Consider the following 23587-nt stretch of genomic DNA (forward strand, 5'->3'; position numbering starts at 1 on the left):
GAATGTGTTTCGCAATGGCATTCCATAAATGAGTTGGGGGACTTATTTGTGTAAATTAGAAAGTCTAGGGAATAGTCAGCACCATTTTTATAAAATTGCATTTATATCTATTTATCCTAGGGATTTTTTTCATTATAGGCAAACATGCCATTGATGAGTAATTGGCAGAGCCTTCAGGAATAGTGACAGCAATTATAAGACAGGAGACAAAGTTACGTGAAACTAAGGAGGTTAAATGATTCTAGTAAAATGAGGCATCAAAATTTGGAGGGGATTGAGATTTCAGTCCTGTAGTAGGATTGAAAGCTGTTTCCTTCAGGCAGAGTTTCACTGGCTTGAAAAGGATCACCAAGTGGTTAATTTTATTTATTTGATTATAGTGTGGTATGATCCACCTATTGTGGTCTAAATTGCCCAGAGATGCCAAAAACATTAATATTGGTGGGTATTCTGAAAATTCTCAGATTTTAGTGAACAAATTTTAAACCAAGATATGCTCCAAACACCAAATAAAACTCTAAGGAGAGAGATTTTAAAATTATATTCTAACATTATATAAAAGTCAAAGGTCATAAGATCTGAGATTTAAAGTCAGTTTAGAATCACTTTGGAATCATCAATCTCCATCATTTTATATTTTTTCACTCAATTACAGTGCAGCTTTCAAGACTGAAAGGATAAAACCACATGGCTGAGTTACTAAAGGCAATTTGTAATGGCTGAATCCTTTTATTTTCTTGTCCCTTGAATCATGAAGCCGTTTGTAAAGCTTAAAACTTCAGTAGCCTGCTCTTGCTCTTATTGAAATTTAGAATAGAATCAAATGAGAGCAAGACTGGGTCTTAAGTGAATGCATTTTCTTGTAAATGGGCACATTAACACGCTGTTGGTCAAAGCTTGTTTTAATGATCGAAGCTGTTGATAAGAGATGCACTGCTCTGAAAGAACATTATGGAGGCTGATTATACATACATTAACCAAGTATCTGGGTGGGTGATGAAGCATTTTTTTCGTTTATATCCTACACAATAATATTTATAATACTGTTTTCAGAAAAATATAATCGCACTGAGGTAGTCTGATTGTTTCTTTTATTTTTGTGTGTGATTTCCACAGTATTGCTCAGGCTTCTGCTCTAGTCAAGCATGTTGTTTTGCTGATTCAGGCCTTGAGAATGCTGCATCATAAGCAATTGCTTTCAAATGTTTCCTTATAAAGGAAAATGTGATATCATTGAAGATGCAAATAAATATTTATAGGGCATGGTGTGTTCTAGAGGCTGATAATCACATTTATGAGCTGATAAGAAGATTGTGCTAATCCATCATGTATCTTGAGCTTCCTATTAGTTTTATTAGCTTTATTACTAGAAAGAATATCATTAATGTCACCTTATTTAAAAACGTATTGGTTCTTTCCTAATTTAGGGTCTTGAAGCAAAGAAGAGGAGTTTTATTAAGTAATGATGTTTTTCTCTTAATAATGCAGTTGTTTGAGATTATATGAAAAATAATGAAGAGAATGCTCTATGTGAAAATTACTGAAAAGAATTATAGTAGTATATGTTTGTACTGGCTATAAATTGCACTTCTGTCACTTGGTATTAGCAACTATGCTGACAGAACTATCTGCAGCAGAGTTTACATAGGAAGATGCAGTTAGAAATTTGACTGCCTTTTAATTTTCACTCAGATTTATAAAGGATGCCTACTATCTATGAACCTTTATCTTGCTACTATTAAGTCAATGATTTATTTAATGATGCTGGATCAGGCCATGAATTAATTTTACTTTTCCTAAGTTGAATGCGACAGAAAATTATTTTACAATATTTCAGTTTTATTTAATGAAGAAACTGCCTATCATTCCAATGGAAGGTTTCATATTCCTTGGTATTTCCATGATATACAAGAAGAGAGTTAATTCACAAGTATTATTTTTAAAAGAGAGACAGCCTTATGTGTGGATAATAAGTTGGTGTGCTAATAATGTTTAATATAGTGTACATTACTGGGTATTTTTCTTGTTAATGTATTAGAGAAAGTGAAATTTAAAATATTCTCACAATGAGATACACAGTATTTTAACTCAGACTCACAGATTTACGTGACCAGTAATAAAATTATTCCATTTAGAGGCAACATGGCTGGAACTATTTTACAGATATAAATTTCAGAAATCATAGAGGAAGTGCAATATGAGAAGTTAAACACAGTATTTTTGGTCACAATGCAGCAACAACCATGGGACCTGAGGTCTGAGAGACCTTATATTGACTATATATTGTGTGTGCAAAAGGCACCTTCTTGAAAATTATCCCTGAAATTATCCATCATTCAACATGATTTTTGTATAAAGCTTCATTCACACCATGTAAAAGTTAAATATGTGGAAATAATTCCTTCCAAAGCTGTATTAAGTTATATGTGCCACTTTATTTCTGGCAGAAAGGTCCTAGCTGCCAATACATTTTCCTGAAGAGAGTGGGTTTCAGCTGAAGAGTTAAATAACTAGTTTTCATTTTCAGCAGTGTCTCCGAAGAAGAAGAGAATACATGGAAGTGCCTCTTTCAAGAAACAAGTTACTGTTTATTATTTGTTGCAAAATCTAAACAGTATGGGATTTTCTGATTCTAAAAATATCACTATCTTGAAAACTAAATGTGAAAGGTAGTTGATATTAAGCACTCTCTCAACAAAATTGTGTAGAAAGGTCTTCATACTTTCTAAATATGACCTTCCTCCAAAGGTCAAAGGACATGATCAGTTCTGCTTAGCTAAAAGCACAAATCTACCCAGCCCTGGAATGCCCTTTTGTTACATCAGTACCTACACAAATTAAAGTATTTAAGTGAGAGGTGCATTTTACATCCCTTGTGAAATTCCTGTGTACAACTGCTACATGTGATAGATCAGATGAATTTCACTGCCACGATTTCTTTAATGTTGCTTTCTGATTACAAGCCTTATTTCACAGTCAAGGAGAAAGTATTTCAGATGAAATAATTACAACAGTACAACAGTACTGTCAACTGAAAACGATTTAAAAACACTATGTCTGGGAAACAGAATTATAAAATTTACATGTGATTACTGTGGTTTTACTTTTAATAATGCATATTTATAAATTTGTCATTCTTTAAAAGTTAGACTGGCATGATTTGATTCAGTACCATTTTTTTACAGAATATGTATCTAATGAGAAAAAATTGTTCTGTGGAACTTTACTTACAGAAACTAAATGCATCAAGCTCATCAGAAGGCAGCACTGTTGATATTGCTCCTCCTGGAGAGGGCGAGCAAGCAGAAATTGAAAGTGAAGAAGCTCTTGAACCAGAAGCCTGTTTTACTGAAGGTTGTAGAATAACTGTCGACTTGTATTACTAAAATTACATTGTTACTAAGTACATTTAGCTTCTTGAAGGTTTCAAATATGGTGTACTTTCATGTCCTCAAAAATCAAAAGAAAATATTTGTAGCCCAGAATGGTAGAAATCTGATGAAAAAAACAAGATTTCCCTAGGCTTTGAGTAACTTCATATATCTGGCCACTGCATACAGCTCGTAACTAAGAAACTTCCTTAACTTTTCTACTGGTAAAATGCTTTTCAGCTATTTGAAAGGGCCCTTGAAATTTGGAAGAAATCAATTTTTGTGTGACTCCATCATCAAACAGAACAGTTACATGCTAACAGTCAAAAATATTGATTTTTTATTGACTTCTTTCATAATTAAGTATACCATAGTCTAGTTTCTCTCCAGATTAGTTTTTTTAATTCAGATATTCATCATCCTGTGCGATGTGATGGCCTATTCATCATTCCATTTACTTTTTAAAAACCATATAAAATCAGTAAAAGCTGCTAATAATATATACTACAGTTAATATTGACTTTGAAGTAACTGGCTTTTGGATACTAACATTTCTTAATCTAATGCAGGTTGTGTACAGAAATTTCCATGCTGTCAAGTAAGTATAGAAGATGGCAAAGGAAAAACTTGGTGGAATCTTAGAAAAACCTGCTACAGCATAGTTGAGCACAACTGGTTTGAGACTTTCATTGTATTCATGATTCTCCTCAGCAGTGGAGCACTAGTAAGTAAAACAAAATTGCAGATGCTGAAGTATTTCGAGATCTCTTAGGAGCAAAAATCAAATTTGCTTCAGAAAGACTTGCTTTGCTTGTAGCTGTATAAAACTTCCTACATTTCATCGTTCCAGAATGGAATGAAACTTGACCCAAACTTGAAGACAGCATAGCTCCTCAAAGTTTAAATTGCCTGCCAATTATCAGCATATTTGTCAAGACATTTGAGTACAAAGGGCTATTGTTAACTGTGAATATATAGCTAAATATATTGATTTAAGTCTTTAATTCCTCCTAGTCTGATCTACTTTTTGAATTTTGCTTGTGAAAGACCATACTAAAAAATGGAATAATTACTTCATTCTATTCCTATTTTGAAGGCAGGAGATATGCAAGACTGCCGCAGCAAATTAAGCATAACAACCACCATCCAAAAAGACTTGCATTTCACAACTTTCCAAGTTCACTCAAGCTGAACATTTGCTACAATATCAACGTGCATAGTTGTATATTCTAGCAAATACATTACTTTTTAATTTGATTTTTTAGACATAAGTTTTATCTAACTGCTTTCTAGAAAGCAAAATAAATATCTGTAACAGATATATAAGAAAAGGGGGGTTTTCTGTCTATATGAAAGTTTCTTAAATACCACAGAGGATAAAAAAAACTGCAGTGAGTTTCTTTCTTCATTCATTAGTAAAACAATTTTTTAAATTTTTTTTTTCAACTCCAGACAGGTCTCCTATTGTTCCAATTAGTATTATGGTTAAAGATGGAAAACATATAAAATAAGAGAATGAAGAAAAACAAGGGGAAATATTAGCTCTTCTCTAACTATTTTTTATTGTTTATTCCTTAATTTTATCATGCATATTCTGTGAAACAGGTGTAATACCTCAATATATTTTTATAGGCTTTTGAAGACATATATATTGAACAGCGCAAAACTATCAAGACCATGCTGGAATATGCTGACAAAGTTTTTACATATATTTTCATTTTGGAAATGCTTTTAAAATGGGTAGCATACGGTTTTCAAATATATTTTACTAATGCCTGGTGCTGGCTGGACTTCCTGATTGTTGATGTAAGTACAAATTAATATTGTAAAATTCCCTATAGTAAAGTTTCTGTGTTGTAAAATTAATTAGTAGATTAATATTATAAAAGTGCAAAAAAGAATTCCCATTTTATAGTTACACTGCATTAGTAATAGTCTGCAGTGATTTGGAGGTGTTCTTTAAAGTCCATTCATATGCTAAAAGGAAAAGGATGCCTGCCTATCAGTTTGTCCATTCTTCATGGTTAATATTTTCATACAAACGATGTATCAAGCTTGAGATTTTATGAGGAAAAAACCTAATTTTTAAGCATGCTATCATTAATGAACTCTGACCATGCTACCTTATTCCTTAGAAAACAAGACAGTTCATTGTTCAAGTTTCTTTGAACACTTCAGCTTTTCAAATGAAACAATTCATTTGGTCCAGATTTTATCTAAGTTCTCAGAACTCTTTAACTGAAAACTATCCTGTAATCATTTCTAGTAAAACCAGAAAGTCAGTGGCTATTTGATCTAAAAAATAATTTGTTTTAATGGACTATCTGCAATAGCTAAATCAGCTATGACTTGGCAGGGTTTGTGATAGAGGAGAATACAAGGCTTCTTGGCTGCCTTCCCAGCTGTGATACACTTCTGTGCAAAGGCCTTGCTTATGTTGTCAGAAGGGATCAAAGCCGGTTTTGCTCTCAGAATATTTTGGTCTCTTGCCTCACACATTATCTGACCCAGTTCATTGCCTATACATGTCCTCAGCGTGGAACTGAGAGATGGCATCTGAGGGCAATTGTGCACTTACAGTAATTTCTGCCCATGCTACCCTATTTCTTGAGATATTTGCATGAATTCTGGTCTCTTCAATACTTATTCCATATGTATAGAGAAATTTATCATATTTGTAACTTCCACAGGAAAAAAAAAACCTGTCTAGAGTGGCCCACAATTCAAAATATATTATCTCTTTCTTCTTACCAGACTGAGTTAGTTTCGTTATACAGTTAATCTCTAGCTCTGTCCTGAAAATCTACACTAGAATAAAGCAGTGTGAATGGTTGTCCTAAGAGTATGATAATGAAGTAGAGAGATGCACTCTTACAGGATTGTGTTAAACAATGCTGGGGTTTTTTCTAGATAATCTACAACTCATGTTTTAATTATTCTTTTTGCATCTTAAAACTCACCAGATTATTCTAAGCCATACTCTGTGATTTCCTAGTTTAATCTTAGAGATTGTTTTATGTGAGCAGGCTTTCAAACCTAAAAATACATCACTATAAGTAAAGCAGCTTATGTTGCTAACTTTTTTTCCATAGTTCATAATTTTATAAACAAAAACATGAATAAATAAGATTGGAACTTTCTACTGTTGAAGAATTATTTTCAATGTTCTAGCAAGAGGTAAAAAATGCCTTACTGTGTTTAAGGCTAACTCAGCAATTTCTTTAGCACAACCAGCACTTGAAAGAAATGTGAGCTAATGTTATCTTCCTATAGAAAAGCAGCCTCTGCACTGCTTTAACTGGCAGTTTAAAGAGGTGTGATTCAGCAGCATTCTGCCAGTGAGAACACCAATGTCTCCTTCTTCAATAGAAATGACTAAAGTTAATCAGATTGTTTAATTTCATTCTCTAAAATTATTCAAGAGTAAACACAGATAGTCCTTTAGGGCTTTGACCTTTAATATCTCACACACCTGAGTCTCTCACTGTGGCAAGTAGCCACAGCTGCTTTGACTGATTGTGACTAAATTAGATTTTGAAGATTACACAAAGAAATGGTAATTTTCAGCTCTGCCACTTTCCAGCCGTGACAGATGACTCTTGGTACACCTGCCTACCTCAGTTTAAGACTCTGTCAAGCCATCCTACTGTACAGCCTGACCGAAGATCTTCAGCAGGGCTGTCACTGCTAAGCTTCTAAACAATTTTTTTTTTTTTGCAACAGAGAGTCTATATTAGAAGAAAAACACAAATGAGCACATACAATCCTTCAATTTTAGGAGACATATCTTTCTACCATTTTGAGTTCATTTTAGTTTCTTAAAATTACTGCATCTGCATGCATGAATCTATTTATCAGTTTACAGATACATTTACTTTCTCACATACTGGCAACAAAACAGGTGGAACAGCTGAGAGAAGACCAAGTTGACAAGACTGAGATCACCAGAGAAGTACAGAACAGCTTTATATACAATAGAATTCCAAGCAAAACTTTGCATCTCAGATGAACTGTCCAGAGGAAAATACATTGTTTCCAATAGATAAAGTATTTGTTTGAGAAAAAAACTTAATGTTTATGGTATAAGAGCACTATCACCATGCTAAGAAAGCTGCCAATAATCTGAAATAGGGAGCACAAACAAGACTGAAGAATTTTACAGTCAGGACCTAAGAACTGCCAATACACACAGTGCCACTGAAGGCTTTCAGGAGCTGCTGCTACCTAACAGTGTGGAAAGGGTCTTGTTTGTGAAAGATAGGTAAGACACAGTGCAAATTTGGGGAGACAATTATAAAATGAAGGAGCTATTAATATGAGTTCAATTTCATAGGACACCTCACTCTCCCAGTGAAAGAGATATTTTTAAAATATTTGTTTCATCATTTATTTTTAATTCATAAAATGTGCTGTCTATACACTAAGGTTTATTGTTATGCCTGGGTACCTTGTTGATTTGAGTGAATAAATGAATATTCTATTAAAAATACAGAAAATTCCATCTTTTACTATCTCTGGAACATATTATGGGTGACTAAAGACAAACAGGATTCCTCTTCCTGTAGCATCACAGGAAAAATAAATTCTATTAATGATAATTATTAATAATAATTAACATCAATATTTAATATAATGGCTGAAAAATACTTCTCTCTAGTAAGTGAACAGACTTCAGTTACAGATTCAGAAAATCAGTAAGATTTTCTTCTTAATATGCTTCTAAATCACAGCAAGTTCCATTTATCCATTAGAGCAATAAAATAATCCTTTCCTTTGTTAAAAAGAATTACATTCTGACATAAAATCCAGTTGAAATGTCCAGCAATATGAATTCACTAAAACTATTTTCTGTTAGATAATATACATAGCAACGAACAATTGATTTGTATTTGCTCTTGGACTGGCCTTCTTAGACATGGTCTTGTAACTCTTGTGTTTGTGAGTCATCTAATTGGTCTTTATGGATATAAACAACATAGGAAACCAACTTTTCATATAATGGGCAAAATCTTACTACCATTATCAGTGAATTCCTATTTCTGTAGAGTCTTTGAAGAGTTCTTTAAACTGAGGCACAGAAATTAACATTTGAGAGATTTTTCTTAAGGATCAAAATATGCCTATGTTCATTTACATGTCATCTATGCTTTTGGTGGTAGAAATGAATAAAATATGAGTAAGGCATGATTTTTCCCCACTTCTGTCTCCAAAACTGCTTGAAGAAAATTAATTCCTTCCATATTAACACTGTCTAAAGCTCAGTTCCATTTGAGGAGCAAATTAATTGCTCCTTACTTAAGTGGATTGTCTTTTAGCAAAATCCCAATAAAATGCATCAGGATCTTAACAGTGTTCTAGACAATAAAGCTCTTACTGCTATAAGGTGAGCAGCTGTTAATATCTATCCCATAATATTTTTTTATACTTACAAGACTTCAAAAAAAAAAAAACAGAGACTTGCCAGGCAAATGAGATAGTACCATCTCTTTCAATTCATATTTCTGAAATATCCTGGTTATTGTTGTTATGAACTGTTTCACTTAGAAGTAATATTTATAACAAATATTTGTAATTAGCTACTACAATATTTAGTATATTATTAGTGTTTATAGATGTTAGTGTACATAGATATTATTAGTGTTTATTAAATGTTAATATTTATGTTAGTACTTATAGTTTATTGTTTATTTGTTGTTATATATTATTTATATTAGTGTTTATATTATTATTAGTATTTATAGATATTCACAATATTGACAGATGTTAATAAAACAATTTAATGTAGTCAGAATTTTAAATTGTTTGAAAAGTCGAACCTTAATGAAGTTACAGAAAGTATTGCTATTTTGTCCTTAAAGTTTCCTGAAAATTTTATCTTTCACTAACAGTGTGCTTCCATATGACTGTCAAACCCTATCCAACCATAGGAGATAGACATTTAATAGAATATATTCCTTTTTTAACCATGCCTTTATAAGACCTCTTGCCTTTCCAGCAAGTATGAAAATGGTGGCATTCTACAACTTGTCACTGTTGATTTGTTGCTTGAATTTCTATTCGTTTTAAATAAACAGCGTAGAACTATTTTTAAAATATTTTTTTCTGTATTTGATAGGTCTCATTGGTTAGTTTAATAGCCAATGCTCTGGGCTATTCTGAACTTGGTGCCATTAAATCGCTACGGACATTAAGAGCTTTAAGACCTTTAAGAGCCTTGTCACGATTTGAAGGAATGAGGGTGAGATAAAATGAATGAGTTTGAACAAATGTATGCATACAAAAATTGATGTATTAATGGTTACACTCATGCTTTCTTCAAAGAACTCCAACATGGGAAGGCATGCAAAAATGTGTGGAAAAAGGCCTTTCAACATGTCCTTACAAACAAGGCCAATGTACACCTTACATTTGGAAATTAGACCTTGAGCTCATTAAATTTTCCTGGTCACTGTTGCATAGTTGTGTTTTCCCAGCCCCCTGACTATTAAAATTGCCGTTGATTTGTGGACCTAGAAAAATAAAAAGACATGACAAATTTTACAGTAGACGGCGGGAGGTTTTTTCCTACAGTTTATCTGGGAAATTTTTCACTCAATTTATGTAGCTAACTTCAATTCTATTAGTTTGTCAGTGGTTTAGGTGAAACACAATTAGCCAGAAAGCAAAAGAAACCAACAAAAGGTGAAAAAGCTGACAAGATTGACATACCAGAAACTAAAGCTTCACTGTGTCTCTCTGTCTACTTGCCTGGGGAAAGAAATCCCACAGTAAATGCTGTAGTATTAGGGAAAGGTTTTTCAAAAAGACACCTGAAATAAGGATAGATTTGGAAGTATAGAAGGAGAGAGACTAGAAATAATTTCCTTAGCTAGAGACCTTTTCCTTCCTATGAATGTAAAGAGTGCTAAAATCACCTGTTGAGGAGATTGTAATTTTCATATTCTGCCAATCTGACAAAAACAAACAAACCAACCAAAACAAAAACCCTCCTGGAAAAACCCTATTATGAACCATAGCAGACCGTGCTACTTACAGAAAAAACTGATATATAAAAAATAAAAAAAACCAAAACTTTATTGAGAAATGTAATTTTAATCTTTCACCTCAAAATACCCCAATGCTGCAATACATATTCATAGTTCAGTCATAGGTCTTCATTTGCCAAATAAATAATGTGGTTCCTGTCTGGGCAAGGCTGCCAATATCCTAGCAGTGATTACACCTGCCAGTGTAGGGAAGTGTGTCCTGTGCACACCACCATCACCACTATGTTTTACATGATTGGCAATACACACAACACATCAAGTCTCCAGCTAATAAATAAGCAAAACTTCTATTGATGCTAGACTACTTTTGGTCAACTTAGTGAAATGAAAAATACTACCTTTTTCAAGCCCACGCACAAAAGACTACTACAGTCTCTACTGATTTGCTAGAAAATTATTGTTTGAATATCTACAACTTTCTTTTAGTTGAATTACAATAACTTGTTGTCAACTTACTGACAACTATCAATTGTTGTTCAACTTATTTCTAAAAGTTCTACACCTTCTTGGTGATGTCTCATGGATAGCTCCTCACAGCACTGACTCCTTCTTCACAGTACAGCCAAGAAACCCCAACTCTCCCCTCACCTCACTAACCCACTCTTTTGTAGCACTCGTCTTCTTATTGGACACAGCTGTGGCCTATTAAGGACAGGCCTGTTCCTAATCTTTGGTGATTAGTACAGCTGCAACTCCTCAGGTGTGAGACCACCTTCTGCACTAGTCTCTTACATTCTATCCCTCCACAATAACTAAGATAAAACTTTTGTCCAAGGATTTCATCTGGTCTTTTATTGCCCCTTGCCCATACACAGAAGCTCAAGGGAATTAAATGCAACCAATTAAAAAGAAAAAGAAGGATACATGTAAGAGCAACTATAGTGAGCCCAGGCAATTTAAAACCAAGACTTAGAGCAAATGCTGTTAATAATGATTAATAAGATATCCCTAATTGTGTTGCATTCTGTGTGGATACTAAAATACACTGATGCCAATATATACATAACTTTTCTAATAATAAAATCATTAGTAATGATAGCTTTAAATGCAGACATTTTTATTTAGTCTTCCACATCATCATTCTTTGAGCTTTTCATGGTTTTATTTTCTATTTATGTATTTTAATTTATATTGCTGGAATTTAACATTTATTTCTCTCTTTTTCTCTAGAGCACACAATTGCTAAGAATTCATCTTGCTACTAACAGGTTTTCTTTTGCTTTTTGATTTTTTTCAGACTTTTGCATTGTCTTTGTTTCCATCTCATTTTATTTCTTGCTTTTTCCAATCTCATTAGCATTTTATTAAACCTTCATTAAAATTTCTCCCACAACTTTATTTGTCCATCCCATAATAATACTGTTTTGACATTTTTGAAGCATTTTCAAGTATTTTTCGTTTTCTTTCTGTAAGCTAAGTGGCTATTTTGTCTAATTTGTACACTAGGTGGTTGTAAATGCCCTTGTAGGAGCAATCCCATCTATCATGAATGTATTGCTGGTATGTCTTATATTCTGGCTAATCTTCAGCATCATGGGAGTAAATCTTTTTGCTGGGAAATTCTATCATTGTGTCAACACCACAACTGGTGAGATGTTTGATATCAGTGATGTCAACAATTATACTCAGTGTGTGGAACTCATAAAAAGCAATCAAAGTGCCCGATGGAAGAATGTGAAAGTAAACTTCGATAATGTAGGAGCTGGATATCTTGCTCTGCTTCAAGTAGTAAGTAAACGTATATATTTTCTTTTTATATATGTACATGGTCTTTTTAAAGGTATCTAGGAAAAGTGGGCAAGTTAAGACTGTAAAGTAGAGGAACAATTTTTTCATAGCAATAATGTACAGCTCACGGAACTCTATTACATTTTTTCTTGTATTTTTTTTTTTTTTAATGATAGTAGAGTAATTTTCCTTTCCCAGACTAGAAAATACAATCTCAGGATGATGATAATAATAATAATGTGAAAATAGTAAGTGTAGAAAATACAAGAATATCTTTAGTGGCGCACAGTATAGAACTATCATATTCCTTTATGCTTTTTAAAGAGTCATTATGGTATACTATATGAGTATTATGTTACTTATAAATTTAAATAAGTATTATCCTTGTGAAATACTGGATGTTATTGCATAGCATATTCATTCCATTAATTACTACTACTTATACAAAATCTGTAAATTGCATTTCTCCTTCAATTACTTATCTTATGCACTGTTCAGAACTGCCTTTATTTTAGGTACTGAGCATATTTTATTTGTGTCAAAGAAATAAAGACCTTAGCTCTTTACAGGTTCCTTGATGAGCATGAAGCTTCTAAAGCTAGGATCTGATTCAAAACACAAGCAAGAAAGCATGTAATTATATTTAGATGATCGTAGAATCACTAATCTGTAAGTCAACATACAGCACCGCTGAATGAAAAGATTTTTACAGCTCTGATATTCAAAGTTATCTAAGAATTATATGGTTGTCCCTTCTATCTCAGAGCAGGTCAGTATTTCTAGCTGACCTTAATTCCAAAATTAACTACCTAGATTAAAATGTTTTGCCTGTAAAGGCAATATGACTCTTATGTGCTGAGTAGTAGTACTGAATGATGACTGATTCTCTGGCTTCAGATATCATGGCCATCATTGCCTCTGAAGATGTGTAAGGAAAACTGCTGCTCTTGAAGCTGTGTATAAATGTCATCTGTGTCATACATACAGACAGTCTAGGTCTTCAATAACTACTTCACTACTGTGAACCTTTCATTCTTCTCGCTCTTTTTTTTTTAATTTTTTTTCTGATTTTTCGTAATTTTCCTTTTCAAATATTCCTTCTAACCTTTACTTTCCCCACGGAGATTAAGGGATCTTTGAGCATGTTTTACAGAAGACCAAAGTATTTTTACTGGGAAGATAAACAATTTTGTTTTATTTCTAGGCTACTTTCAAAGGATGGATGGATATTATGTATGCTGCTGTTGATTCACGAGATGTAAGTGTAAATCTTTCAAAGGTCATCTGTTGATTATTTTCTGATAAAGAGTATAAAATTTAAACAGCTACATACACAACAAATAATTATAATCAGCACCAATAAATATTATTTTGATTCTCAGAATTTTTACTAGAATCTCACTTCCTTCTGTTTAGCCAAAAAAGCTAAATTAATTTAAGTGGATTTTTTTTTAATTATAAAGTTAATGTAGTAGAACAAATAACAGGTTTTTGACAAATTCTTTTGGTAATCATAAGTATGAATTAATTTAAGATTATATTATGCAGTTATTAAATAAGGAATACATTAATCAGGTTTTATAATTTGTAACTGTGCATTTTGTTGTTTCCTTAGGTTGAGTACCTATGTTATCTAGATATTTTAGTGCAATTAGATTTTAAGGCTGAAGATCATCTGTTAAGCTTTCTGGGGATTAGTTTTTTATTTTGGCTACAAAACTAATACTCTGTTTAACTTACACAAATGGTCATGTTAGTGATATTCAGAGTAAAACACACTGTTTCATTATCTTTAGCATTCCTACACTCAAGCTTGTTGTGCTCTAGAGGTGCAGATTCTGGGATGTGGCATCCAGAAAAACCGAGACAATAAATCAAAACTTCTCAATTTAATGGATTTCACAAAACATATATTCACTAGGTATTTCTTGAAGCAGCGGTTCCTAGCTGGATGTAAGAATGTTCATGCAAGACCAAAAGAGTTCCAGGGAGATTTAGGCAATAGTAAAACTTATTGTTTCTGTTCCATGATAATATACTGAACACAATATAAAATATTTAGATTTCTGCTAATAAAATTTTAAGTATTAATGACTGCTCTACATCCCACCTTGCTTATTTCTTCTATGAGGGACTTTTTATAGATGTACATACAGAAACATATCTGTGAGCACATTTACTTAAAAATTACATATGAGCAATAATTCTGTCAGCTTCCAGTTCTCCAAATATTGATTGGAATGGACAAGTTGGATCTTTTTAATAAATTAATGCTCTTTATAATAAATTAGTGCTCTTTTTAATAAATTAGTGCTTTTCATAGCTTTTCTGTCTGAGATGGCATATACCTAATTCTAAATTATACGTATTGCTTTTTACATCTAATATTCTCATGGGTAATAATTTTTTTTTTTTTGGTAGGTAAAAGATCAACCTAAGTATGAGGACAACTTGTACATGTATCTCTATTTTGTCATCTTTATCATATTTGGATCGTTTTTTACCTTGAACCTTTTCATTGGTGTTATTATAGACAACTTCAACCAACAAAAAAAGAAGATAAGTATTTAAAATATTTCCATATTGGTATGAATTACTAGCTATAAAGAATTAAAAAGTTATTTCTCTAAGGCTAATAAAAATCAAAAGTAATTTCAAGACTTGAAGTAAAGTGTGTCAAAAAATAATAAATAATTATCTGTACTAAAATCTGTGGATGTGATTCTGCACCTTGCATTTTTAGCATTTTGAGAAATAAAAAGTTGGTTCATAATAATTTACAAATTGAGTGTATAGTTAAAATGAGGATGTGAAAAGTGATCGTGAATTATTGGTTTGATTAGATGCACTATTATCTGGCATGAAATAATTTATTTTTCAATTTACTCTGAAGTATTAAGATAAATTAAGGTACATTCATTATAATTATTCTTACAAACTATTGATGCTTAATGAAGACAAAATATGGCATTGTGTTGATACAGTGAATAACGGATCTGCAAATAAGTTAAGAGTAAGTCAAATAGACCTCGTATGAATAGGCTTGTAGGTATAAGTAAAAATGTGCACATAAGGGCTTTTTTTTTCTGACACTTCTATAAGAATGAGATTAATTCATTAGACAAAAATACAATCTATAATTTTTTATCAGTAGTAAAGCAAAGATATACACGGAATGGTGGTTTCTTTCTGTGTAGTTTTGACATAGAAGTATGTTTTAAATAGTTGTATTGATAGTGCATACAGTTCAGTTTTAAAGAACCTTAAAATATAAAAATACAAATAATCACATTTAAAATATTTTGAAGCCTCACAGTTTTTAGTTTTCAAATGCCAGGGTCATTCTAAATGTTTGTGTGATGTGAAAAAGCAGTTTCATATGATTTGGTTTTTTTCAATCGCCAATTAAATAACAGCAATACCAGACAGAATCTCTGGTAAAAAAAAACTGTGAACTACAGAAATTTTTCCTTGTGAAAATACTCTTTAGCTTCCTAAACATGTCTGGGGTTACTATCAATTTTGTGATGCTTCAGGCTGTGGTGGCCAACTTAGCAGACAGTGATGCTAACATTGTGCTTCCATCTGACTCAGTGAAGATTCATCAATAAGCACAATTCACCTATACTGGAAGTCAGTCAGACAGTTGCACATCTGACTGGCAGCATTTGTATCTGCAAACAAAGGCTGATTTGAGTTTGTCAAGGTTCCTTCCAGTGGTGTTTTAATTTGCTATGGCATAACATAAATTACTTTTCCCAATTTTACATCAAAGGTGGGGGGTTTTTTTGCTGTTAAAACCCATGGATTAGATACTAATACACTCTCCTAACACAACTTCTGCCTCAAAGTTATGCCTCTTTTAGACTTGTCTAGCTGTAATCCTGAAAGTCTATACAGAAGATAGGCCATGCAAGGCACTAGTCATGTTCCTATTCACTAAACATATCCTAATCACCAAGTTATTGAACAGCACCAGTAGAGCAAGAATGCTTTCAGCCATTTCAGCAAAAGTGAGCATGGAAACATTGGAAAAACTCAACTGCCAAGCTGACAAGGCACCAGTAATGGGTTTTTCCTGTGTTTTAGGAGTGTATATGAGCATCCACCCTATAAACACCTGAAAAAAACCCTTCCTTTTTATATAAATTAAATATAATGTTAATATTATATTACAGGGAGACATACTGTAAATAAATGATTTATGTGTAGATACTAATTAATTTTGATATTATTTCTTTACTTTGGAGGTCAGGATATATTTATGACGGAAGAACAGAAGAAATATTACAATGCAATGAAAAAATTGGGATCCAAAAAGCCACAGAAACCTATACCGAGGCCAGTGGTAAGAGTGATTTGATTTTCACGTCCCTAATATTAAATACTCATTTTGGAATATAGTCTTGTCCACAAGATAAGGTTATAGGTCTGGAAAGAAAATATTTTTTCCATTTATTTTCTTGTAAAGGTAGAAATTGTCCCTTTTGGAATCCATCAAATTGGATTATTAATATTTTGTTTAAAAACATACACACTGAAGTATGAACAAAATTATTTAATAATGTTAAATTTAATAATGATAAATTTCAAAATTCCCTGCCTAAGTCCTGGAAAACCACAATTGTTTGGATCATTTATTGGTTCTTGTTACCAGGGATAAAATTCATTTTCTGTTTTTTCTCCTCATAGAGAATTTGTAGGAAATGGGGATGCACTGGCCCTTGCAGCTGAAGACAGAAAGGGGCACTGGTAACCTGTTGGGAAGGACAGATGCAGAAAATCTTACAGAGAAAAAGAATGTCCTGGGGAGTAAAGCATAGACTAGGATAAATATGTCTCTAAGATAAGACACTACTCTTGTTATTTACTGAACTCCTACGCTGCTTAAAAAAATAAAATACTTGTTGCACCTTATGCACCAAGTGGTTAAAAATAGACTTTCTAAGGAGAGACATATGGCAAAAAACATTGAGCTAAGTACTAAAGAAAAACTAGGATATTACAGTCATGGTGTGTTTGAGACATGTGTCTTCAGCAGTCCAATGATCTCACCAAGCACAATTAGTTTAAGAAAGAAAGAAAGAGGGTTAGCATTCTAATACCATCTGAGAATAAAGATAAGAAAATTAGCTTCTATTCAGCTGGTACTCTTGCTGGCTATCAATTTACACCACCCATTCACCCAATAATATTAACTGTCATTGTTATTACTCTTATTATTGCAGCATTTCCCTTCTTGTCTCTTCAGCCAACAGTGGTGAACTTCTTGATTCACTCTAGCAAGATGAGACATAAACCAGCATGTATTAGGCTTATTGCCTCTATTGTGAATGAGTCTTGCTTCGCATTCCTAAATCTTGAAGGGTGTTGTTTTCTCATTTGGCATTTTAAAAGAAAATTATTTTCACTGTATAAACTGTATGCCATCTTTGTGTTTGCAGAACAAATTCCAAGGCATGATCTTTGATTTTGTAACCAAACAAGTATTTGACATCAGCATCATGATCCTCATCTGCCTTAACATGGTCACAATGATGGTAGAAACAGATGATCAGAGTAAAGAAATGGAAACAATTTTATCCCGGATTAACCTGGTGTTCATTGTCCTTTTCACTGGAGAATTTGTCCTAAAATTGATTTCACTTCGCCATTACTACTTCACTATAGGCTGGAATATTTTTGATTTTGTGGTTGTGATTCTCTCCATAGTAGGTAAGAGCAACTCATTTTCAAGAAAGAATTACTGGAAGAAATAGGAAACATTTGTTTCAAGTATGTTAATACTGATTGTAGAATTTCCTTTCTCCTATGACTTACATATTGATTCAGATCTTCATATTATCTAGCATACAATATATGTAATGTTGCATAAAAGATTTTTATCTCTCCCATTAGATTCACTGTCATTTTCCACACCAAAAGACATAATGGAACTGTTTGGCACATTAGATTAATGTGTACAAATACAAAGAGGAATGTTTAGTGGTATATTCAAACTAACCACAGATTTACTTTCAATACTAAAACTGAAAATTATGTGAAATGGGTGAGATTTTTTACTTTTGCTAATTAAGATTTGTCAGTTAAAATCTAGTGACTGTCCAAGGTGCAAATGAGTGACACATCTGAGAAAGATTGGGCTGATAAAACATAGATCTGTTAAAGAAATCCCTGACTTGCAGAAATTAAGCCAATATCATCCTTCATAAAGAAAGTGCTTATAGGCTGAGCTTCAAGAATTAGCTGTATCTAAGACATAAACATCCCTTTCCCAATAATTTGAAGAACTACTGAAAGTTTAGACAGGGACTACCTACTTGCTATAATCAGTCTTTATTTTACTTATTTACCTTCTCTAGGATAGCATTTCAACATAAGAAGAGATGCTTTCACCTTATTAACAGCTTTCAAGAAAATGTAAAATCTTGTATAATTTTTGCTATAGCATAGAATCCCTACACTGGTTATATTGGAGATAGCAATAACTAAATCTTTCTATAGGTAATTAATTAATTTAAAATTTTATTTTAATTATTTGCTGTTTTTTCCCAGGTATGTTTTTGGCTGAGATGATTGAGAAGTACTTTGTATCTCCCACACTATTCAGAGTCATCCGGCTTGCCAGGATCGGTCGAATCCTGCGCCTCATTAAAGGCGCTAAGGGAATCCGCACTCTGCTTTTTGCTTTGATGATGTCTCTTCCTGCTTTGTTCAACATTGGGCTGCTGCTCTTCCTGGTCATGTTCATCTATGCCATATTTGGCATGTCCAACTTTGCCTATGTCAAGAGGGAAGTTGGGATTGATGACATGTTCAACTTTGAAACGTTTGGCAACAGCATGATCTGCCTGTTCCAGATCACCACGTCCGCTGGCTGGGACGGTTTGCTCGCCCCAATTCTCAACAGTGGGGAGCCAGACTGTGACCCACATAAAGATCATCCAGGGAGCTCTGTGAAAGGTGACTGTGGCAACCCTTCTGTTGGGATTTTCTTCTTTGTCAGCTACATTATCATATCCTTTCTGGTAGTGGTGAACATGTACATTGCTGTGATTTTGGAGAACTTCAGTGTTGCTACTGAAGAAAGCGCTGAACCCTTGAGCGAGGATGACTTTGAGATGTTTTATGAAGTCTGGGAGAAGTTTGACCCCGATGCAACACAATTCATAGAATACAGTAAATTATCAGATTTTGCTGCTTCATTAGATCCACCTCTTCTCATAGCAAAACCCAACAAAGTCCAGCTTATTGCAATGGATCTGCCCATGGTGAGTGGTGACAGAATTCACTGCCTTGACATCTTGTTTGCTTTCACAAAGCGTGTTTTGGGGGAAAGTGGGGAGATGGACGCCCTCAGAATACAGATGGAAGATCGGTTTATGGCAGCCAATCCTTCTAAAGTCTCCTATGAACCAATTACAACCACACTGAAACGAAAGCAGGAGGAGGTGTCTGCTGTCATCATTCAGCGTGCTTACAGACGTCACCTCTTAAGGGTAAAAGTTAAACAGGTGTCTAGTATATATAATAGAAATAAAAACAAAGAAGGAGATGGACACATTATAAAAGAGATAATTATTGATAAACTAAAAGGAAACTCCACCCCAGAAAAAACAGATGAGAGTTCTTCTACAACTTCCCCACCCTCTTATGACAGTGTAACAAAGCCAGACAAAGAAAAATATGAAAAAGATAAAGCAGAAAAGAACTACAAAGGTAAAGACATCAGGGAAAATAAAAAATAATGATCTAAGAATTTTGTTAATGGGACAACTTGTTTACAGTCTTTGAGAATGAATCATCAACCGGACTCCTGCAGGAGATTTATGCCAAACTGACAGTTTTTACACATGTGTGTGTGTGCGTGTGCGCGCGCGTGTGTGCATATATATACATTATATATATACTTAAGGTCAGTGCCTATAACAAAACAGTGAACCTCCATCATCAGACTGTGGCTCTGTTAATCAGGGTAAAAAACTTGACAAGAGGTTACTGTTTTCACTACAGCTGACACTGCTAAGAATAAGGGAAAAGGTGGCTCCATAGAGAAGATGGAGCATGAAATGAGTGCAAAAAGATACTTTATTTCCACAACATGTAGAACAGTAATTCTCTTCACTGTTTGTAATGCAACTGCCACATTTGTCATATTTTTACAAAAACTGTATTAGTGTATTTATCATTTTTTAATTCACAGGTTGTTTACTATTACATGTGACTATTTTTGTAATAGCTTTTATGTTGGGGAAAGAGGTATGAGGACCAGGAGTTCTACTCTCAGATTCTCTATAATGTACAGATAGGAGTGATTTGCATAGACATGCTGCACTTGTCAATCATGCATAAATAAAAATATGACATTGCACAAAGCTGAAGATTTTAAGAACTTCCATGTTTCAGGGTTGCTCTTAAATTTGAAGTATTCTAACTACTTGTATGGCTGCATCCAGACTATGTGCATCCAGATTAATGTGCCTGGAGAGTCTCCTCTAATTTACAGGAATCTGCAATGACTTATTTTTATGTGAATGACTAAACATGAATAAGTTCTTGTTTATGTTAAAATATTTACAGTTCAAAAAATATTGTGCAGTTTCTGCACTGGAAAAATAGCTTCACCAAAATATATCTGGGAGTTCTTTTGTTTTGGTTTGGTTTTGACAGCTGTTTTTTTTCCTGGGCTATTATTTGGTTACTGTCTTCTATCATTATCTCCAACATCCAGTGAATCCATTAAATACCCTTTTCCATGTAAATATTAACAGTATACTGTTGTGCATATTTGAACATAGAATTTAATGTCTTTGCCGCATTGAATTGCATCAGATATGTATCACAGTATGGTTAATTTGCAAGAGCTCAACGGGACGTGTTGTATTCTGTGTCATAAATAGGAGAGCATCACTGATGCATGTCAATGCTGTTGCTGCTGTACCTTGCTCCTTCACTGTCCACAGTCTCCACTATAGGAAGTCATGTGTCAGTGATGAAGTGAATCAAGTTGTCCAACCAGACCTCATTCTTTCAAATCATTAAGCAATAGTTTGCAGCTATTTATGAGCTTTTTTAGTTTTGCATTTTAAATTTGAAGTGGCTGCTATGTCGTGTAGAATCAGACTGTACAGGCCATATTGCAAACTGTTAAACCTGTTGACAATGTGGTTAGCAAATATAAATAATGTAAAGAAATACCATTTGGCAACAGTTCTGTATATAAGAAAAGTGTCTTCAAGTTTAGATCACTGTTTCTTATATTTCTTTCCTCATTCATTTGGCTTATTTTCTAACCACAGTAATTCCAAACTGGCATCATCACACTATGGGAAAAAAAAAAAAGTGAGTATTTGTAGACTATATCTTGTTTTAATAATATATTTGCATATATTCCAATGTGAAGTAAATTGTGTAAATCTGGAACCCAGCTTGTTTCCAAATAGTTACAGGACATAGCAAGGAAAGCATTAGGGGAATGTGTGAATTTCTAAGCACTATTTGCATCAGAAGTTCCAAGATAGTCTCATAGTTGATTAAATCCTTGCTATCTTGCAGTGTCTGTTTACATAGTCTACTCTTATTCTTTTTTGAATCACAGTTCACTAGGCTTGTACAAATAAAATATTTCCCAAGAAAAAAATGGCACATTTGTATAATCGAGGACATCAGGACATTTTGTGTTTCATACACAAGCTAACATTAAATGTAGAGTCTTTCTTTTACAAATGCTTTTGACTTGTAATGTGTTGGTGAAATGCATGCAAGAAATTGTTATTATCATAAACAACGCAAACAATATTACATATGAGCCAAAAAAATAAAGATTTCTTTTTTTAAAATTATGTTTATTTTGCTTTGTCTCTGACCTTCAGTTCGTTAAAGCAAGATAAAAACTGACTTTGGTGCGAATAAGAATTGCTTTCTTTTTCCCTAAAACTAAACACCTTATACTTCATATTTCAACTTCTATGTAAAATACTTATAAAAAAAAATCTGAGAACTTTGATCAAACTGCATTTCTTTTTACTTCTTTGTTATCAGCATATTGTCTGGGTATAAAACAGGATACCTACACAATTCTACCCCCAAAATGTCTCTCAACCCTCAAAAGCCCTCCTCAGCCATAAAGGCACTCCTCACTACTGCTACTAAAGCTGCCCATGTTTTATGAGTCTTAAATATGCAAATAAACTTTCCAATGAAGTTTTTTTGTTTGGTCCCATTTAACATTTAGCCAAGGGACTAAATGTTATTGCAAACAGATAAAAGTTGGTTTTAGTTGCCTAGCGATTCTTTTTTATTCCAGTAATTCTCAAAATTAATAAATACCATCTCAGCTGATCTCACAAGTAAGGGATAACACTGATGCTGAGCTGTGACAAGTATTGTTCATAACCAAAGTATCTGGATGTTAAATGATAACACAGTTTGACTTAATACGGATGTCATTAAGCTGTTCAAGGGCAGAAAGATTTAGGACACTGAAATACATTATTATATTATCTAATTTTAAATTTATCATTACACTTCAAAATTAACAGTAAGTAGAATATTCCTGGAGTTTACTCACTGGCATGTTTTCAGTGTTCCTTATTCTGTGGATATTATACCATATTGAATATATTTTGGCTAAATATTAAATTTCTTATATAACCATGAAATAACTGATGGAACATTGTAACAATAAAGTCTGTCAAAAACTCTAATTCACTGAGCATCAGCAGTTGCTGCAGCTGTCTCTGAGTTGGACAAGCATGCAATAAGGAAGCCATACTTCACTGGTTTACAGAAAATGCTGAGTTGAAAGGGACCCACAAAGATCATTGAGTTCAACTCCTGCATTGTCTAAATCTTGAACTCTGTCAGACTTGGTGCTGTGACCACTTCCCTGGTGAGCTATTCCAGGGCCTAACACCCTCTGAGTGAAGAGCCTTTTTCTAACATCCACCCTAAACCTCCCCTGATACAACTTCAGGCCATTGCTTCAGGTCCTGTCACCAGTCACGACAGGGAAGAGATCAGTGCTGCCCCTCCTCTTCCCCTCACAAGGAAGTTCTAACTGCAATGAGGTCTCCCCTCAGTCTCCTCCACACCTAACCAAGTGCCCTCAGCTATGCCTCATATGGCCTCTCCTCAAGGCCCTTCACCATCTTCATTGCCTCCCTTTGGACACTTTCCAATAGTATCAGATCTTTCTTATATTGCAGTGACCAAAACTGCACATAATATTCAAAGTGAGGCTGCCCCAGTGCAGAGCAGAGCAGAGCAGAGCAGGACAATCCCTCCTTTGCCCAGCTGGTGATGCTGTGCCTGATGCCCCCAGGATACACTTGACCCTCCTGGCTGCCAGGACACTGCTGATTCGCCAGTGACCAGGACCCCCAGGTCCCTGTGGCACTGCTCACCTGCACCTCATTCCCCAGTCTATCTGTACATCCAGGG

At 33.8% G+C, this 23587-nt stretch overlaps 1 protein-coding gene across 1 annotated transcript in view; it reads left to right on the forward strand.

Moving 5' to 3' along the window:
- The window catches only part of LOC118688693 (sodium channel protein type 2 subunit alpha-like), a 66030-nt gene extending 44043 nt beyond the window's left edge, over positions 1 to 21987 (forward strand). Inside the window, exons 19-28 of the mRNA XM_054515485.1 lie at positions 3234 to 3354; positions 3941 to 4095; positions 5004 to 5177; positions 9487 to 9609; positions 11864 to 12145; positions 13350 to 13403; positions 14567 to 14704; positions 16389 to 16493; positions 17590 to 17860; positions 18701 to 21987. Coding sequence (XP_054371460.1) covers positions 3234 to 3354; positions 3941 to 4095; positions 5004 to 5177; positions 9487 to 9609; positions 11864 to 12145; positions 13350 to 13403; positions 14567 to 14704; positions 16389 to 16493; positions 17590 to 17860; positions 18701 to 19893 — 2616 coding nt within the window. The 3' untranslated portion in view covers positions 19894 to 21987. The remainder of the gene's footprint in view (positions 1 to 3233; positions 3355 to 3940; positions 4096 to 5003; positions 5178 to 9486; positions 9610 to 11863; positions 12146 to 13349; positions 13404 to 14566; positions 14705 to 16388; positions 16494 to 17589; positions 17861 to 18700) is intronic.
- The last annotated feature ends 1600 nt before the right edge of the window (positions 21988 to 23587 follow it).

Source organism: Molothrus ater, chromosome 7 (genome assembly GCF_012460135.2).
Source record: "Molothrus ater isolate BHLD 08-10-18 breed brown headed cowbird chromosome 7, BPBGC_Mater_1.1, whole genome shotgun sequence".
In the NCBI taxonomy this organism is placed as follows: Eukaryota; Metazoa; Chordata; class Aves; order Passeriformes; family Icteridae; genus Molothrus; species Molothrus ater.